Consider the following 19,191-nt stretch of genomic DNA (forward strand, 5'->3'; position numbering starts at 1 on the left):
AATAGTTACTCCCAAAATTGCATCTGGGTTGACAGAATAATTGTAAATCTGTTTTCAGAGGAAAACACATGGCTCATAGTACAAACTCATACTCACTGCAGAGTGACTGCTGGGCCTACTCTGGTATCTCCAGGCTTCGTGGGGCCCACTTTGCAAATGCTGAGGTACTGAGGTGCTGCTGGCAGGAGGAGGAGGAGGACCCTTGTGACCCAGCCCTGGATGAGGCTGGAAGTGGCTGTAAGGCACACCGCTGCCGCTGCTGGTTGTAGGAGGGTTTGCTGGTGACGACTGGGCATGTAGGTGTTGATCTCTTTCCCCCCTGGTTGGGGTTGATGCCAAGTGAGAGGTAGCTTGGCTGCCACCTTGGATCCTAAAAGGAGTGCCTCTCTGGTTGTGAGGACCACGAGGCTCCATGGCCTGGCAGGGTGGCGCTTGCCCTAGTTTGGAGCTGGGGCTGGGATAGGACGAGGCGGGGGACTGCTGGTTTACAGCCTGAGGTTGGAATGCATCTTTCTGGTGCTGAGGAGCACATCCATGGTTGTAGCTTCCCAGGGAGGAGTTTGCCGGTGGGGAAAGATTTGAAGGTGAAGAGACAGGAGAAGACTTTTGGCCATAGCTACCCATTCCTTGTTTGTTGGATTCCTGTTATACAATACAAAAAGAACAATGACAGAAGTAATTAGAGTGATATTAAACAAACGGGATCAAATCAAAGTTGGGCATGGTGTTATTTACTATAAAATCAATAAATCTTTATAATGCCACTTAATCCAATACAGGGTTTCCCATTGATTAAGGCCAATAGGAAAGCATTAACCACTGGCTTAAAGACCCATATATGGAATGAAGGGATATTTTCTCACTGTTCGGAGCTGGAACTCCTGCGATTGTGGGTTCTTGCGGTCAGAGGTCTGTGGCTGCCAAGGAGTGCTGTTCTTGTGAAGAGGGTTCCAGAAGGCAGCTTTCGGAGGGAGGTGGTGCACTGATGACTGGTGCTGTGGTAGCAAAGACTGGCCAGGGAAACGATGCAGACCCGGATGGGATAACTGCCCAGGGAGAGGGACATTACAATATGTAATACTCAAAGGAACCATGAACCAGGACAAACACGCAGTGTGGCTGTTATTAGTGTAGCAGTATATTCTCATACCTGATCGGTACTCTTTTTCCTTTTGCTGGGGCTGGGACAGTCCTCTACAGCCTGGCGGGACAACGGGTGCATGGATGGTGGAGGAGTATGCTGGATAACTGAGTGCTCTCCTAGTGGAGGGCCTTGTCTCTTCAGGGGACCTCCTATCATCTTCCCTGGGTAGCCCCTCTGCTGTAAACAGAGATGAAAAGGTCAGTTCAAAAAACGGTCCATTGGTGAAATATTTAGGCAGATCTCAGTGACAGAGGCTGTCTGGTTGCAGCAGAAATGACAGTGAAAGCAGAGATTGTTCTCTGTCTATATGGATGATGAAATATGATCACAGCCAATTAGAGAGCTCCCACCTGATGCACCTGAGCCCACGTCTCATCTCCCAGCAGTGGTGGACCCCGGGGAACATGCTGCTCCTGAGGACCCCCGAACTAATGCAGACAATAATGAAAAACACAGAAACCGTGAGCAGAGCCATTTAATCTTTATTTATGTTTCATGCACGAACCTGGCAATGCTACAGGGGACATCAGAAGTATGGGGTATTTATACACCACTCACCTTCAGAAGTTGGTTTGGTCTGCTGGGTAGAAGATGAGGGTGGGGGGGAGGGCCGCCGCCTCCTGCATAGCCTCCATTATGGAGACGAGGTGAGTGCTCGTTGGCTAGTGGCCCAACAGAATGTCCTTGAGGAGGAAGATGGGATTCATACAGCTGACCTAGTTGCTCCCATGACCTGTGGGGAGGTGGAGGGTGAAGATGATGATGAGGTGGTCTCTGCTGCTCCCTTTGTAGACCTGGTAACATTGGCTGTGCAAGCTCAAGCTTCTCACTTCCTCGCATAGGTCTGCACAACCAAAAATAAAGAAAAAAGGATTCAACAATGGTACAACAAACAAGAAAACAGACCGTATCTAAAACATAAGCTTACTTTTTCAAGTAATTTGCTAAAAACAAATGACTCGCTGCAATCTAAACGTAGTTCCTTCACTGATGATTCTGTGAGTGACTAACCCATTGCTGAAGAATTTATTGAGGTGGTTCATTCCGCCCACGGGACCAGGAGGTAGATGGGGAAGGAGCTGGTGCTGGTTCATTCCGGGCGAACACCTAAATAGTAACAGTGACGACACGTACGGGACGGTCAGATTACATTTTCTGTGTTTGTAAAGGCTGTAAAATGATGGAACTAAAGACATAAAAATAGGTCATAGCAGGTGATAGAGGTTAATGCGAGTCTGTGTGCGTGGTCATGGTCACAGACCTGGCAGATGGCTGCCAGGCGCGGCCCCCCACAGGAGGCCATGGTCCCCGGTTGAGTCCGTCCAAAGGGAAGGAATCCCGTGTGCCACGCCCGCCAAACTGCTCTACTGCGTGATGCATCCAGCCTGTGAATGACATCAAATATCACCATGTAGCTACTCCAATGCTTCTATGCAATAAATTAACACCCTCAAACCTCAACGTTTATAGAGTAGCAATAATTGACCGTAATTGTCATTCTACTCACCAGACTACTGTATCCGTGAAGCCCTCCACTGCAGCAGAGAGAGGGCCTCACTCCAACACTGAGGATACCTGTAGTGTCCAACTCCTCTGTCTTAAGCACCAGGAACCCAAGGCCTGTTGGCTACAGAGAGAGAGATTATGAGAATGAGCTGGACGCATTGAAAGTCAATAAATGCCAGTGGGCTATTTATTGAGTAGGCTTGTTGGTGTCTTTATATGTGTGAGTTAGAGAGCAGAGAGGGGGGGGGGGGGTGTAAGTATCATATGTATTGCAGGGAAGAGTTTCATGTGACAACCTTTAATAAAATCCTTTATAACCCTTATTGGAATCTCTATTTTCTCACCACTGGAATTTCCTGATTCTGTTCTAATTCGGTCACTTCCCCCAGCAACATGAGAATGGGTTCAATTTCGTTGCAGTCTTAAATAATAATGGATGTCTTTTGTCTGTAGCTGGCTGCTAGGTGTCAGTCAGCCAGTAGGAGGCGCCAGTAAGCACAGAAAAGGATTATGTGGTGGCCCAGATGGCTCAGTGGGGAGCTCACCTACGAGGAGAGACCTGGGGTTACTGTAATCCTTACCATGGGCCTCCTGATAACAAGAGACAGAGGGAACGAGGGGGAGGCCTTGGTCACGTGCCAAGGGTGTGAGTGTGTGTTGTGTTGAAGGCGATGCCAAGTGTGCAAGCTGCATGGTCGTTCCAGGCCTGTGCTGACTTAGTGCATGAGAGAGAGAATGGTGTCCCCTCTTAAGTGGATAATTGTGTGTATGTGTGTGTGTGTGTGTGCTGCAGTACTCCGATGGGTGTTTGTATAAAGCGTGCATGCGCAGAGGATACACTAAAGTTTAATCTCATTACGACAGGCGTGAAGGAGGGGGGGGACAGACGGTCTGAACAGGATGGAAAGATAGATTAAGAGAAAAGATGCAGAGGAGAAACGGTGCCATGAAACGCCCACACACCTTCTCCCACGCGCGCGCACACACACACACACACACACACACACACACACACACACACACACACACACACACACACACACACACACACACACGACACAAAGGAAAGCAGTTGAGGGGAAAAACATAAAAGAGGCTGCAACACAACACCCTCCCTGCTTTTCCAACACTGCACACACTTCAAATAACAGAGGGTGTCACGATACAAAGAAGTCCATGTTTCAAAGCACCTTGATTTTAATACAGAAAACGAGATCCTTGACTAGAGAGAGGGATGTATCTGTACTTCACTACTGCTAGAACCAAGTCTCAAAACATGTAACATGAAATCACTTAAATCCTAATATTAGTATAATAGTTTTTTATCTGTTAAAATTATCCCCAAACTGCAATATCACGCCACAAGTCCTTGCATACTTCAATTATTTGGATGACACGAACATCATACAAGAATATTGGATTTCTGTCACATTCGCAAAAGTATCAAGTTGTTCGATAGCAAGAGAAATGAAACATGTGGAGAGACATGCGCACAGGTTAGGATTCATTCTTCCACCAGTTTTCCAAAATTAGCAATGGCCATACACAGGTTCCTCTTCCCGCCAGTTCCTCTTCTCGGGCCTTTCTTACTCCCGCCCACTCTGGATTTCTCTGAAACATCCCTTACTGTGCTTTAAATAGAGAAAATCACTGGACGCTTTTAGCTTGTCCGGCGCGCGCGTACGCGTACGCGTACACACACACACACACACACACACACACACACACACACACACACACACACACACACACACACACACCCTCCTCTCTCCCTGCAGACTTGCGTCGATCACCACGCAGCAGGCTTTGCTGCTATATGAAGACTGTCATGGCTGCTCAAGACAAACCAAAACAAACAGCTTACCTTTGGGAGTAGCACCAAGTTATAGATTCACGGTTACGTCGTGTCTCAGCTTCGGCTGCCGATCATCTCTCTTGGGTCTCCTCAACCCTGAAAGACAGAGAAGACAAAACATTCATGTCCAACTGATTCAAAACAGCGTGAAGCCACATCGAACACTATACTCAGAGGCATAATGAAATACAACACTTTAATTAGATATAATTAAGGTGGTCTCTGCTTTCAATGATTTCAATTCAGGAAGAGCTGGGCCAGAAAAGTCACCTAGTAGCGCTGACAAAACAGTGACTGGTACTGCAAACAGGGACGCAGCCGCACAGCTGTAATTACCACTTCTACACTGTGTGTGTGTGTGTGTGTGTGTGTAGGTCGGTTGTGACCAAACGGTTGTCTATTCCAGTTGCTACCTCGGCTGTCACACTGCTCGCGAGTGAGAATTGCCTCATCATATATTTTTCAGGGATCCCCTTGATGACTCAGCGTCCTGTCAGAGGACTTACCCCAAGCCGCTGGCCCTAAACTCCGCCCCCCTGGGACACCGCTTACAGTCAGGTGACCGGAGGCGTTTTGCGAGATGTGAGAACTGCGGGGAATTCTTGGGACGTCATTTTTGCTTTCTATTTAGTGTGTATGTGTGTTTAGACAGACAAACAGGATGTGGCTGCAAGCGCAAGGAGAAAATGATCAACTTTCCAGAGTTGTTCAAGAGAAATGATGGTAATACCTGAAACTTTGATTGATTTACCGCACGGTTATTGTAAAATTGGTTAGAATTGAGTTAACAAAACCGTTATGCCTTTTCAGTGGTTAAGTCTGATTTGCTTACACTTTAGGCTCAATTTTGTTTTATTTCCAGACTTTTTCAGGGGGGCGGGTGGATGTATTTCAGGGTGGGGTGGAGCGCGTGCCCCCCAGTTATAATGGTAAAGGAAACACTTGCCTACAGGCGGAGTGCTGTATTGGCTATACGACAAACACCAGCGCAGGTTTGACGGCAGGCAGCTGGAGACTGTTACTGTCCTGGTAAAGTCACGGCCTTTTCAGAAATTACCAGATAAGGAAGGGAGCACAGCCAGATAACAGAAGACTGAGCGAGGATAACGGAGAGGCCATGCAAGGACCTGTCTTCTTCCTTCTCTCCCTCTCCCCGTCCCGTTGTGTCCTCTGGAGACCAGTTAGTTATTGCATAATCATCTCAGATAGACATCACGTTCTGAAGGAAACACCATGCATTTCTCTCTCTCTCTAACACACAGAGAGGAACACGCACCCGCTGCATCCATCCTCCCTCAGTGTATTTGTTTGTGCATGTGATAACATCAGTGCATGCCGTTCCGTGACGGCGATGCGGGCTAACTCTGTCACGTCTACATCGTTACACACACGCAAAACAAAACGTGTGGGATGTTCAAGGCATCTCACACACACACACACACACACACACACACACACACACACACACACACACACACACACACACACACAGAGGTGTTGGTCAGCAGAGGACACGGCACACAACCTCCATGAGGGACGATTGTCTCCTGCAAGCATCCAAGCGAACAACACAACGCTTCTTCAAGGGCAGAGACCTCAGACCGAACCCTTGATGCACATACACTCGGGGTCCTATCCGCACGCCAGATGCATGCTCTTGTTTGTCCTACTTTGTCTACCACTACTACTTTGTTTGTAGAGGCACTCCCTCACATCTGCCCTTCATTCAGGCTGCAGAGAGAGGGAGGAACATCTGTCTTTATGGAATGACTGCTGGGTTGACGGTGGTGCTAATATCAACATTTGGCCTGAAACAAGCTTTGGGATCGCACAAACTACCAACGCTATCTGGTTCTGGTTGTTGGTGGTCACATGTCAACTTGACCTGATTTTAAGTAACAGTTGCCCTACATTTTTTATCTGCTGGTGAAAAATAAACAGGACAAGGAGGAAGGTAGCTTGGTGAACAAGGGGCCCCGCTTGTCTCGGCAGTCACCACCCAGACATCTGGGCATGTGAATGACAACACACAACTGGGTTAGTGTGGCGCATCGCTTTTTTTTCCCCCTCGCAGGCACGCATACACGCAGGCACGCACACACCAATCGGATGCACGTGTGTGACGTTAGAGAGAAGGGGAACAGAGCTCGGAGGGGAGAGGAAGCGTTCGTCACAACTGCAGGAAGTAGGCCTCCCTGAGGGGGGGTGTACGTCTGTGTGCGAGAGGCCTCGGGCTGTGGGGGCGGGGGCGGGGGGGCTCGGAGGCTTCCTGTTGTAAAGATATCAACTGTACGTGTGTTTTAGTGTATCCGCAAAAACGCTTCTGACAAAAAGTGATCTTATGTGAGTCTTTATTGAGGTGAAACAAAGTCAATTCAGAAAAATGGTCAGTTTCACTCCTCAAATCCACTTCAGACACACAGCCGTCTTGTGTGAGCGGCACATGTGGCCGACTCATGACTAACACGAGCCTCGCCAACACACGCCAGACAGTCAACTGACTTCAAAGCTATTTATTTGCCAGGGTGTTAAGTGAAAATCCTTGTCTGCTCTATTCTTAGCTAACAGTGAATGACAAACATGATCGCAAAATGTGTGCGTGAGATAACCGATCAGTCACTTTGGGAAAGTAACTCTTTGTTGCAAAGGAACCACCAGTCGGATTTCTTGACTGACTTTAGTGCATGTAGCTGTCTGATTCAGAATAAAAGAATGACTCAACACCTGTCCTGGAACTCGATTGAAAGGAAAATGTTGTGTAAATCCCGACGAACCGGAAATCTAAGAGGACGTAGGCGAACAACCGACAATGACTTGATTGTCACTCTCGATTTCCCCACATGAGCAACCTCAAAAGCCCCAAACCTTTCTTTCTGCGTCTCACGGCTGACTATCTCAACACGCCTCGGTAAAGTTCAGGATAAAACAGAACATCACACCGCCTCTTTTCAGAGAAAACCCTCCTTGAAGTCAGAACGGCAAAATCCCCCTCCCTCCTCTCGCCAGGTGCTTCTCTTCCACGATCAGGACTCGCTAGCTCAGAAATGCACCAAGCAGGGCAAGCGACTCGGCTCCCTTGGTAACAGTTGCCTTGGGAACCGATGGCGTCCTCACAAACAGTTATTAGGCTAAGCTAGAGGGCGAGATGGACGGGGAGGAATTCATGGGACGGTTTATGAGAGGACGTGTTTACAGAGATGCAGGCAGGCTGACCTCACGCACCACCCTCGTCCTCCAATGTCCACAACACAATGTCTCATCAGCTGTGTGAATAACAAAAGAACATGGACAGACATTAGTGTTAACAACAACATGTTATTCTTTTTTTTTTACTTTTATCAGAACAACTGACGCAGGAGGAGCGCTTTTTGTTATGGCCGCAATTTATGTTCATTTGGTCCAGACGATCCAAGGCCTGTTTACATGTTCCTCAGATACCAATGTTTTAGATCTGTCGGGACTAGATTTCTTTAACAAATCTCTCACGATGCCCCCAGGCCTACTCCTACCCGCTGAATACTATTTATTTTGCTGACGTGGTTGAGGCGGGTAAACGTAGTCACAGGAGGTGAGGAGACGTAAAAGAAAAAGGAAGAAAATTCTTTCCAAGCGGTGTGAAGTTTGGTCCATGAGTCACACACACACGGCACGGAGGTCTGCACCCTTTCCACCGTGGCATCATCAGACGCTGTGAGCCAGAGATAGCAGAAAGGAACTCAACCCAGAGGCAAGACTTTCACTCTTCCTCTCACTCGGCTGAATGGGGGAACAGCCCGATACTCTCGCACGCAGCTCTATTCAGTCTTGAGACTGCATACGTTCTAATATCATTTTTGGCTCTCTGTTCTCAGTATAAAATCCCTCTTCAGCTTCTGGACTGTACTACACTATTTTGTTACTCCTACCTTTTCTGAAGGGTAAAACACAGCAATTCAGAACTGTATGCATGACCAATGTTTATAGTAATGGATTTCAGGGAGTTATGGTTGGCTGGTATTGCAGCAGGGTCCGGCTGCTCCGTGGAAATGAATGATAAATATATATCAATTTTGCTCTTTTCACCATTTCTACACTAGAGTTGTCTACAACTCCTGTTTTTAGCGGTACGCCCCACATTTTGAGAAACCAGCACCCACAGCAGGCAGACTGACACTGCGGTGTAGAATTCCACACTTGGTTGACTCTCAGGTCCAATCTCCACACACACTGACCCGCGGACGCTGGTGCGCGTTCTGGGAGGGTTTGGGGCGTCAGCGCCGTCAAATCTCTCAGTGTTTGAGGACTCTAATAGACGACTGGTTAATTCATTAACCATCGCTATTGAGGTTGTTGTTAAAGGCGTTATTACAACATCTAGTAAATGAACTTTAGGACAATTGGGAGTAAAAGGTATAAATAATGAAGTTGGAGGCGTCCCTGAGGGTTTATAACGTAAATAAGAGAATTAAAATGTTAAGCGTCTTTCCCCATCTCATTTCTAACGCGTACAAGAACTCTTGTTTTAACGCTTCACGTGTGGGGTGTGTCAGGAGTGTTTGACAAATCGTCAGCTGGGCAGATTTTTTTTCTTTCTTTCTTTTTCTTTATTTCCCGCCCTCTTGTTTTGAGTTGCTGGAGGAGAAATGACACCCTTTACTGTAAAGGTTGCCCGGTGTGACATCGGCACACGCTATATTATGACACCCGCTTGTCTTTGAAACACAACAACACTTGGATTGTGGTTTTGTTTGTTTTCTCTAACAGGTACAAGCATCTGACGTGTGGCAGGGTAACAACCCCCCGCATCCCCCCAAAATGGGATGGACTGCCACACAGCCAAGGAAGACACAGACGTCTCTTGTTTCATCACGGCCAGCACTCCTGACCCACATCCCAGGCTAGCCACAGACATAAGGACATAATTAGATGAAGTAGTTTCTTGGGACGCGTGTAACACCACTATCAAAGCTACCCGTGGGTAAAAGGGTGTGTGGGGGGGGCGGCCCCAGACCTCTTCTGCTTACTCAAGTTGTATGACTCACACATTTGTTGAGTCGGCAGCCACCTATTTCCACCTACACAACCCCCGCCCCCCGGCCCGTGCATCCCTTTAAGAATCTTCCATGTTCGTCATCACTCTCATAGTAAAATGGGCGGCGATTGTTCATTCACTCACTCGCACACTCTCCTATTGAGATCACAAAGCGTGGAGCGACTTGGAGTTTGAACTTTTTTACCACTCCTGACATCAGGAGTAGGGGACAAAACGCGCAGCTGGTTTCTAAGCAGATTGATCTGATTGATAGGAAGAAAAACCTTCAAAGGCTTTCTCTGTTTTGTTTTCTTTGCGACCCCATGCCAGCACACCCGGTTCTTCCTGATCTGAGTTCCTTTATTGAGGGCAATAAAGAGACAAATAAGCTCCCAGTTTGCCACACACTTCTTGTCCAAAGACGTGTGGGGAAAAAGGTGCATGGCATTGGACGTCTGTGGGTAATAATAGGTAATAAACCACCAATATCAATAACTCATTGTCATCAACTACTACGTCAACATCCTCATTTAACTCCTATTGCTTTGATCATCTGAACACTGTGTGCTATTTCGGGGGAAGATAAAACGGGTGCAAAAACAGACATGCTTCATAAATAAACCCAGCTGACTCCGTGGACTCTCATCCCAAATGTGTCTCAAAGTCCCTCGAGTTAGGACTAGTGTTCTATGTAAAGGCGATCATTAGATAACAGATCACGTTGACCAAACAATGCCGGTCGGACATTAGTGAACCGACTCCCCTGCAGCCCAGACCAAGAGGACGGCTCAAAACACAGCACCCCTCCCCCCCAATACGAGAGGTGATGCAAATCACTTCCTTTCAATCCGGCTCTTTGTGTTTGTAAGGGTTGACTGGGGGGTGGCAGCTATCCATTCACTTTATACGGCTGCCGACCTCAGTGATCCTGCCCCCCCCCCCCCACACACACAGACACACACACACACACAATGGGTGAGATCTCCTTACACAGGCAATTTTCTCTCCCAGTCCTCTCGCTCTCCTTCCCCCTTCTAGACACGGGACGACCAGGAGTTCTCAGGGTAACAATGGCCGAACTAGGACCTAGACTGTCCCACAGAATCAGGATTGGGTCATTTACACATTTCATAATAGGTTTAGCCTATTATGAAAGTCCAACTATCATCATCTTCACTGCATATGAGCTGATTTCTACACTGAAACATCAGCATAAATAATATCAAATAGCGTTCTTAGGGTTTTTAGAAATTGGGGATTATCTTTTAAACATTTGAAAGTAAAATCCCATCAACCGCAAATTCACACAAATGACTCCAGGTGCACTGGATGATTAAACAGGTCCGGTAAAGATGATGCATAAACGCGTGGGTTTTAAGAGTCACCCGCGGATGAGAGAGAAATAGAGACCCCCCACCGACTATAGACGATCATAAACTCCGCTTTGATCAATTACTAATTAATCATTGCTGTCCTGATTCACAAAGGAGACTTTCATTCACAACATAATGGAACTGCACAGCCGATGCGGGGAAAAGTCAACACATTAAAGAAAATCAGGGGTTAAAACTTACTTTTCTATCACCACTAACTCGCCCGCTTACAACCAAAACAAAGCCGACCGGAGTTTAAATGGCCCCGGTTCACCAAGCAGCACTCACCGTTCACTCAATGTGGGCTCCGAACAAATGGGACGCTCCAAAAAAACAAAACAATCGCCAAACAGAAGCACATAAATATCCGGTTCTGTGACTTTTGAGGTCTTTTTTTTAATCAGCACGCTTGTGGCTCCCGAGTCTGCGGAGAAATTCCCAACGAGCCGGCTGAGCGAGATCCGCACGCAGTCCCGTAAATCCCGGTTCGCCTCCGTCGCTTCCTCCCGAAACCGCGGCCGAACAAGAGCAGCCTCTTTGGCCGCAGCGCCTCCCCCCGATGTCCGGGGCAAAAAGCCGGTTACCGATCCGTCCGCTCGCTCGCTCGGGTCTCGGTGTCTCTCCGCGTCGAGCTCCTTCTTTTCTTTTTCGTTTTTTCTGCCCCCCCCACCTCCTCTACTTCTGCTTCTCACTCGCCGGCAGTCAGCCACGGATCGTATTGCGCTCGAGCTCCACATTTAAAGGGGGCAGAGCCGCGCACGCTCACAACACACGCAAATCCAAACAGAGGGCGCGCGTATACGTGACGTCACCACGCGCCCCACGGAATTCCCTGACAGCGCAGACTGGCACCGAGTCAGAGTCCCGGTACCGGAGCTGCTGCCGGCGCGACAGAGAGCCGCGTTGTCGAACAGCACCGCGGTATGTTTACGGAGGAGAACGAGTAATTTAGCCGTAAAGCCATTTTAGCACAGGAAGACGGGTTTAGTATCACAGTCTTATTCCACTTAGCGGACTAGTTCTCAAATTAACGTGCGCCGTTTATTTGATCATCGCTGGTTAATAAAGCATAAACAGAACAGAATAAACGTATATTTATAAATACATACTTGTTGTGGTCGCCTGTCCTTTACTAAGCTTTAAAGGGAGGCATAGGGAAACAGTTCACTATTGTACCGGGTATATTTTACACCACAAGCACATTAAGCATTTATGAGTTATTACTAATGGCTTTATCAATACGAGTAAACAATTCGACCATGTTTTAGGGATCAGTTGAGCCATTTTAACAGAACAGCATTTGGGTTGCCAGGTGAGTGTTTATCATTCACCTTCTGCCAACAGCTTCGGTCGTAAATAGCTTGTAACTGATCTACAAAGCATAAGCCACCAACACAAATATTAATTGCAGGCTATAACTCATTTGCAAAGGTGTAGGATTACAGGCCTTGCCCACCTTCCTGTATGCAATTAAATTAAATCATTCATTCAATCGAGTGGCTTTGTATTGTTCAGTCAAGTTGTTCACACGTAATATATCGATATAGAAACAGTATGTAAACCACAACATAAATCATTGCAAAACCATACTGGCCAGGGATATCAATAAAGATTATGAGGATAATACATTTTATTTTCTAGTAGGGGACATAAACATCTTTCATATCATGACTGTGCAGGCAGAAGAAGAGGAATCATGTTCTATTAGCTCACAGCTACGATGCTGTGAGATAGAAATGGGCCTCTCGGAGGCCGGAAACGTCCTCGCCAAAATAACCATCTTGTACTCTGTAATAACGCCAAAGAGCCATACGGGCACCACCAACAGTATGTGTCCCCGGCTAACACACAGACACACACGTGTAGCAGTTATATTTAGAAAGAACAACCTCAGCAGGACAACAGGAGGCAAAATTAGCTGCAACAGGGACGTTGGGAATGTGTCATAGATAATGCTGAGATGATGATATAAGGACACACAAAGTTGCTCATAACAATTCTAATAACAACTAAATAAAATCATCGGAAGATCATAAAACCTCTCCGGCTCAGTACAACTGATGCCATCAGTCTCTCATTCTCTGTTCCTCACAGTCTATATTCAGATATTTCACGCGACTATACTTCCAGTACGTCCGATTCAAACCACTAATGAAGTAAGTACATTGCATGTGCCGTATGTGCCACAAGGATCTGGAGTCTACTGTCAAGTGACAATGAATGTTCAGTAATGGGGTTTGTGTTTAGAAAGAAGGGGGACGCTGCACAGTGGAGGTCTTTATGACCATGGGAGGTAGTGTGCTTGTATATGGCTGTTTTGTTTTCTTCTGTTAAAGGCTGCGTGGAGAAACCCGTAACCTCGGGGGACAGATCCAGTTCATACAGCAACAGTGATCTTGACTGCAGCGTTTGTAAGTGTGTTGGTCAAAATTAGTGGCAGTAAGTAGTAATTAAGTGTTAGCGGCTGCTATTGTGCCCGCAACAGTGAGGAAAAACTAAGGTTTTCGGTGAGAAATCCAGAGGCCGCTTTCAATTCTAAGAGACTGAAAGAAAGATTGAAGCAGCTGAAAAGCTTCTAGACCGATGCAGGACATTTCTCTGTAAACGGATGGAAGTGATTTAATCCCATATGATCTAATTACATACTCAGAAAACCTGCACTAGTAATGCCATAATCAGTATGTGCATTCTAATGCATCAAGTCAACTGGAAGAACTTTTTAACAACATAATCTGGAAGCTATTATACCCTGAAGTGCTTAGGTCTTTAAATACCCATAATGGAGTTGTAAACTAGTGCATTCTGAGCGTAGGCTTATATGATGTTATTATGTGCTTCTTATCACTGCTGTCCATTGCTGCACTGGTCTATCCTGCATGATAATAGCCAGAAAGTATAATTAATTCTCATTTTTACAGTTGTGTATGGGCCTAGGTTTTCCTTTTTAGTTTACTTTTATATTATTAATCTAAGAGCTCAATTCCTACATCCTTCCTGTCCCACAACAAGAGGAGCCAAAGCATTACAGTCTGACCCGGGGGGCCAGAATGCGGAGCAGGAAGGGACAGTAAAGGAAAAGGATATGTGGAATACTGTGTTTAAGTTCAAGGCTTTTAGGAAAGATTCACAATCCTGTATTCATATGTGTGGACCGGAGGCAGACGTGTGAGTGGTGAATGTGTGTGTAATTAAAGAGATCGGGACAAGGACGACGCTGTTCTCATATTTAAATAATATCTCTTTACACAAACATATATATATGTATATGTGTGTGTGCACACATTGAGTGTAGTAGTTCTCCCATGGGTACATGACCCTAGATTCCTGCCCTATCAACCACCAGCATGTAATATTCAAGAGGTCCATACAGAGTAGCATTAGAAAAGAAAAAGTAAACATGAGTGTGTGTGTGTGTGTGCGCCCTGCAGTCGTAGGAGACTTTGTCCCTGGTACAGACGGTACTTCTCAGCCTACAATATGTAGTGGAGGCTGAGTACGCACGTGGGACTGTACGTGTGTAGATGTGGCGTACCGTGAGTCAGCCTTTTGGGTACACCGAGAGACACGATAATAATCACCTCCACGCACATACTCACACCACGAGGAGACGGAGAGCCACGCCGTCAGTCTGACACAGACAGACAGCCTGGCTTAGCACACCCACATATAGCAGCGATGTAGCCAGCTGAGCAGAGCGTTTCAGCTCGCGTAATTAGTTTTTTTTTAGGGTAGAGGGGCCGATGGGGAGACCGGCTTTCCGTCTAGCTCCTCAAACAACCGGCTAATTGTACCTGCGGCTCCCTGATAAGCTCAGCACCGGAGCCCTGCCCGGCATAGACAGCGAAAAGCAAACTCCAGTTAGAGGAGCTTAAAAAGCTCAGGTGGCTCTTTTGGGGCATTTTCTGGACAGGAAATCATCCGTCTGCTCATGGTTGGTAAAATTGTCATTAGTGCTAAATGCTTATGCTCTAACTACTATTTAGAGTTAAAAACAAGCGGATAACATTGAGAAGCTGACTGAGACTAAGGCTGGATGTTTTATGTAGAGGATTGTTACAATTGAAATTATTTTTTTGTGTTCTATTACTATTTTTAACATTATAGTAGTTAAAACTGTATGAAACACTAATGTACTTAACACCAACTACTAAATGTTGTGGAGTGTAGCGTGAACATGTTTTCGGTGGGCTCATATTAAAATTTTGATTGAAACTTGCACTGGCTTTTTGTTTTTTTTAATAAGTTGGAACTCATAATTACTCCATAATTTGTCACAACAAACACTTAATAGGCTTGAACTAGTTTGAACACTAGTTTGTGTTATCTTTCCTTAAAAGTATTTTTAGATGAATATCAAAATAGTTTCAGCTCTAATTACATAACAGTGAAAGTAATGTGTTCCTAACATGCCAATAAACACTCACGTGACCATATGTCTGCAATCAAAAATGTACCACAAGGGTTTTGCTTACTTGTTTGCGAATAGAAAGCTAACAAAATAGCAAATGATTGACCTTTTTCATTCTGATGTGGTTTAAACCAGGGGAGAGGAGCTGTGTCAGCAGTAAGCTAAACGAGATTCTTACCTGGCGATCATGGGTAATGAAGTCCGTCTTGTTCGGCAGGCCACTGTGACACCTCCCACCTCCCTGAAACCACAACATGAAGAAAGGTCAGACTAGAGGTCGTGTAAGAGTGCAAACTAGAGCGGCAGTTACTTGTTCTTTATTGGTTAAGAAGGACCAATGGATGGTGGGAGAGAGAAGGATGGCCAAGCTATCATCCCTGATGGACAACCCCTCCCATCCCATGCAGGAGACTATCAGCCATGGGCAGCTCCTTTAGTGACCGACCTGGCAAATGATACATTTATATATTCATTCATGTACAATATTATCATACATATGTGCTAAACATTTACTCTAATACAAACATTTCTACCTGATTTGGACCATAATTTGCATAATATAGTATTTGTAGCTTTCTCTTTTTTTGCAATGTACTTGTTTAGAATTGTGGTGCCAATCAAGTATTATTTAAAAATCATTTTTCTGCCACGATGTGCTTTGACGACATAGGAGCGTTTCTATTTCTTTGGTCAAAACTAGGTCAAATGCGTCTGTGACATTCCAGTGCGGGTTGAAGCAGTGGTCATACCTTCAGTATTGGGTAAAAAGATCGAGACCTTGTTTTTCTATTCCATTCACCTTTTTAAGTCTGATGTTTGGTGAATGTTGTGGGGTCATGATGTTGTCGACATGTAATCCGTAACCGCGCATACAATTTATGCGTCTGTGTATGCGTGTCAGGCAAAAGGCACAGCAGGGCCTGGACCAGCGCTGGGCCATCTGTGTGTGTGTGTGTGGGTGTTCCTCATGTGCCGCCTGTTCAGTGATTCAGTGTCAGAGCTGGGGCACATTACTGAGAACAGGTGGCACCCTGGTGTTCCTCTCTACCCTCGAAACCTTCACGTGCGTGCACACACACACACCTCCACTTGCACCTTGAACACACAGTAGACTAAACTGGACTCGGCTACACAGAAATGCCCCACACACACACTCACCGGAGAAAGTAAGAAAGCGGAGAATACATTGCCCTCCCCCCCCCCCCCCCCCCACTCCTCCCCCCTTTGGCTCTCTTAAGATTAAGAAGGTGCCCTTTTAAAAATTGCTTGTGGTTGACACTTGCTGCGACATTTATGTTGCCATTTCACACTTCCCATGGAGCCCATCCTCCTGTTCCCTACCCGCTCCTCTCTGCCTCTGTGACATCCATGTGACCCTTGACCAAAAGACTCAAAGACACTGTGGCCATTTGGCTTTGTCGGCATGGAAGACCAAAAGTAAATGATCTATTTATGAAACATGGATGGATTTGGTACAAACCAAACCAACAAACCAAGCTGAAAGCCTCTTTTCCACTTTCCACTTGTCTTTCCATACTCAGTCTTAGATTTTCTTCCCTTCCGGTCTTAAAAACGCACCCCCACATGGCAGCTTCCACATGTTTCTCTATTGAGCTAGTACACAGAGAACAGTCATGCATACACATACATGTGTGCGTGTGTGCAGTTGTGTCAATACAAGGCTGATATAGCTGGCTCAGCCTTCCCTGATCTTGCGCCTTGGTGGTTAAGGCCCCGAACCTTTGAACTCAAGGTCAAAGGCCGCACCCCCTAAAGGGCCGCAGCTGGCCGCACTTCAAAGGTGGATGGCTGTGTGTGTGGGTGTGTATGTAGCGGATTTAGGAAGAATGTGGGTGAGCAGGGCCATCTCAAAAGAAGGCAAGTGTGTTTGTGGCTGAAGTGTTGCAAGAGTAGACATTTTATTTCATGACACATCGAATAAACGCTGCTAGCTTTGACCTAATCATTGGACCTAATCATTTGACCTTGATTGATAGCAGGACAGTAACAGGGCAGTGAGAGAGGAGGGGGCGGGGGTTGCAAGAAAGATAAAGAAATGGCGGATAATAAGAAAATACAAATTTAGAGCCAAAAGTAATGACATTCAGTTTAAAACTATAATAGTATTGAAAAGGATAGACAGAGATCGATAAAGACTACGTGAGAGTGAACATGAGGGAGACAATCAAAGCGGGAGCGATCGACAGATAGGAGGGTCCAGAAAGCAAGTGTTTATCTTGAGTCTGTGAAGGTTAACCCGTGGGTGCACCTCCCTTTGACATTAAACACCACAGGGAGGTGGGGGGGAGGGGGGCAATGTAGAGGTGGAGAACAGCAGACATGTTGAGGCTGAGAGGAGGAGGAGGAGTGTAGAGTAAAGGCCTTGAGCTAGACAAAAGATGAGCAAACTCAGGCAGGTTGAGAGATCGGTTGGACGTGGCTGAAGGCATTGCCAGAAGATGGAATAGGACAATAGCCACAAGGTTAACGTATATATGCAATTCTTGTTACGGAGTAATCACAAATTGGCACTTGCAGATATTCTATTGGCCAATGAGGTGAGTTACTGGATGGCGTCTGAGAAAAAACAGACGTAAAGGCTACACACGCATGTATTCCATATCCAGAATACCCACATACGTACTGGACACACGCACGCTCAAACCTATGAACATGTGCTGAACAAATCTACACATGCTATACATATGCAATAAGGTCCAATTGATGTAAAGACGCTATCTTTCTGCATGCAGTAAATACTGACTTAATATAGAGTAAAAAAAAAACTGCTTAAGGCAAAACCCCACACACACCTCAGCGTGTGTGAGCCTGCATGGCGTGAGTAGCGTATCTAAGCTCGTGCTGCCCCGTCCCTGAGTCACGAGTGATTCAGTAGGTCCCTTCAAGTTAGGGCAGCAGGCTTCATACCTGCAAACACACACGAGATAGCTGGTTCCCGCATGAGTTGTGTGAAATGTGTTTGTCTTCCGTGTCTGTAAGTTCACGGCCTCCCTGTGTGTCTCGGTGGCAATTGGTAAACTGGTTGAACCCTTGAATGAAGGGTCAGCGTCGTCGGCGGATGCTACAACATCAGCGTGCACACATCGAGGAGCGGCCGCGTTTTGTTTACAGCTTCAGATCTCCTTGGAATGCTGCCGCACCGCATCCTGAACTTGTGTTTGAGTTCAGGATGCGGGTAGCAGGAGATTTGCACGAGCGTGATGTCGTTTAAGTTGTTTGAATGAAAGGGGGGTGGTTTCTTCTCCGCTGTGGCGGTTTATTATACAGAAAGGCAAAGCCAAAAAGCCTGCTTTTGACCATTTCTTGTACATGCATGGCTATTTAAAAACAACATGGCTAGTCCCATGTAACACCACCCAAGCCCAATTAACTGTATTTTAGCAGAAGGGCATTGAAGCAAAAAGCCGGTTTTCCGTCTTGGTTGCCTGTGAGCATGTCTGTGTTTGGGAGGCCGGAGCTGGCCACATGGCTTCAGTTAAAGGTCATGGTAAAAACCACGCCTGGCTCACAAACCATTACACCCACTCCCACACACATATGACAGGGGAATGGATAGACTGCCAGACCTCTTTGGAGGAACGCAAGAAAATGACACCCACTTAAAGAGTAGGAGGGTGACAGACAGACTCACCGACAAGAGCCACAAACACCTACACCCCGAAACCGTCTGAAAGACGAGCATCGATGAGCTCAAGCCAAATGGGAAGACAGACAGACAAGGAGACATGAATGAACAGTAATAAATCACGTCTAGACTGAAGCGAATAAAAGCAGCTTTGGCTGCTGCCGCCACCGGGACCTGTGAACACTGGGATTATGTGAGAGTTAGTTTGAAAGAGGTTTGTGCAAGAATGTGTAAATGAATATACTGAA

At 46.3% G+C, this 19,191-nt stretch overlaps 1 protein-coding gene across 8 annotated transcripts in view; it reads right to left on the bottom strand.

Annotated features, from left to right (window-relative positions):
* kdm6ba (lysine (K)-specific demethylase 6B, a) overlaps positions 1-19,191 on the bottom strand; it is an 81,920-nt gene that overhangs the window by 8,255 nt on the left and 54,474 nt on the right. For 4 of the 8 annotated variants that reach the window (XM_040180651.2, XM_078107375.1, XM_040180652.2 and 1 more), the window contains 10 exons: positions 15,476-15,538; positions 4,515-4,601; positions 2,652-2,771; positions 2,406-2,529; positions 2,156-2,251; positions 1,703-1,988; positions 1,495-1,572; positions 1,151-1,321; positions 864-1,046; positions 97-642 (listed from right to left, as the gene is read on the bottom strand). In XM_040180651.2, coding sequence (XP_040036585.2) covers positions 97-642; positions 864-1,046; positions 1,151-1,321; positions 1,495-1,572; positions 1,703-1,988; positions 2,156-2,251; positions 2,406-2,524 — 1,479 coding nt within the window. In that variant the 5' untranslated portion in view covers positions 2,525-2,529; positions 2,652-2,771; positions 4,515-4,601; positions 15,476-15,538. Of the gene's footprint in view, positions 1-96; positions 643-863; positions 1,047-1,150; positions 1,322-1,494; positions 1,573-1,702; positions 1,989-2,155; positions 2,252-2,405; positions 2,530-2,651; positions 2,772-4,514; positions 4,602-11,177; positions 11,628-15,475; positions 15,539-19,191 lie in introns of those variants that run through there. The other 4 variants (XM_078107376.1, XM_078107378.1, XM_078107377.1 and 1 more) reach the window with 3 other exon arrangements.

The sequence above is a fragment of the Gasterosteus aculeatus genome, chromosome 7, assembly GCF_964276395.1.
Source record: "Gasterosteus aculeatus chromosome 7, fGasAcu3.hap1.1, whole genome shotgun sequence".
Lineage (NCBI taxonomy): Eukaryota > Metazoa > Chordata > Actinopteri > Perciformes > Gasterosteidae > Gasterosteus > Gasterosteus aculeatus.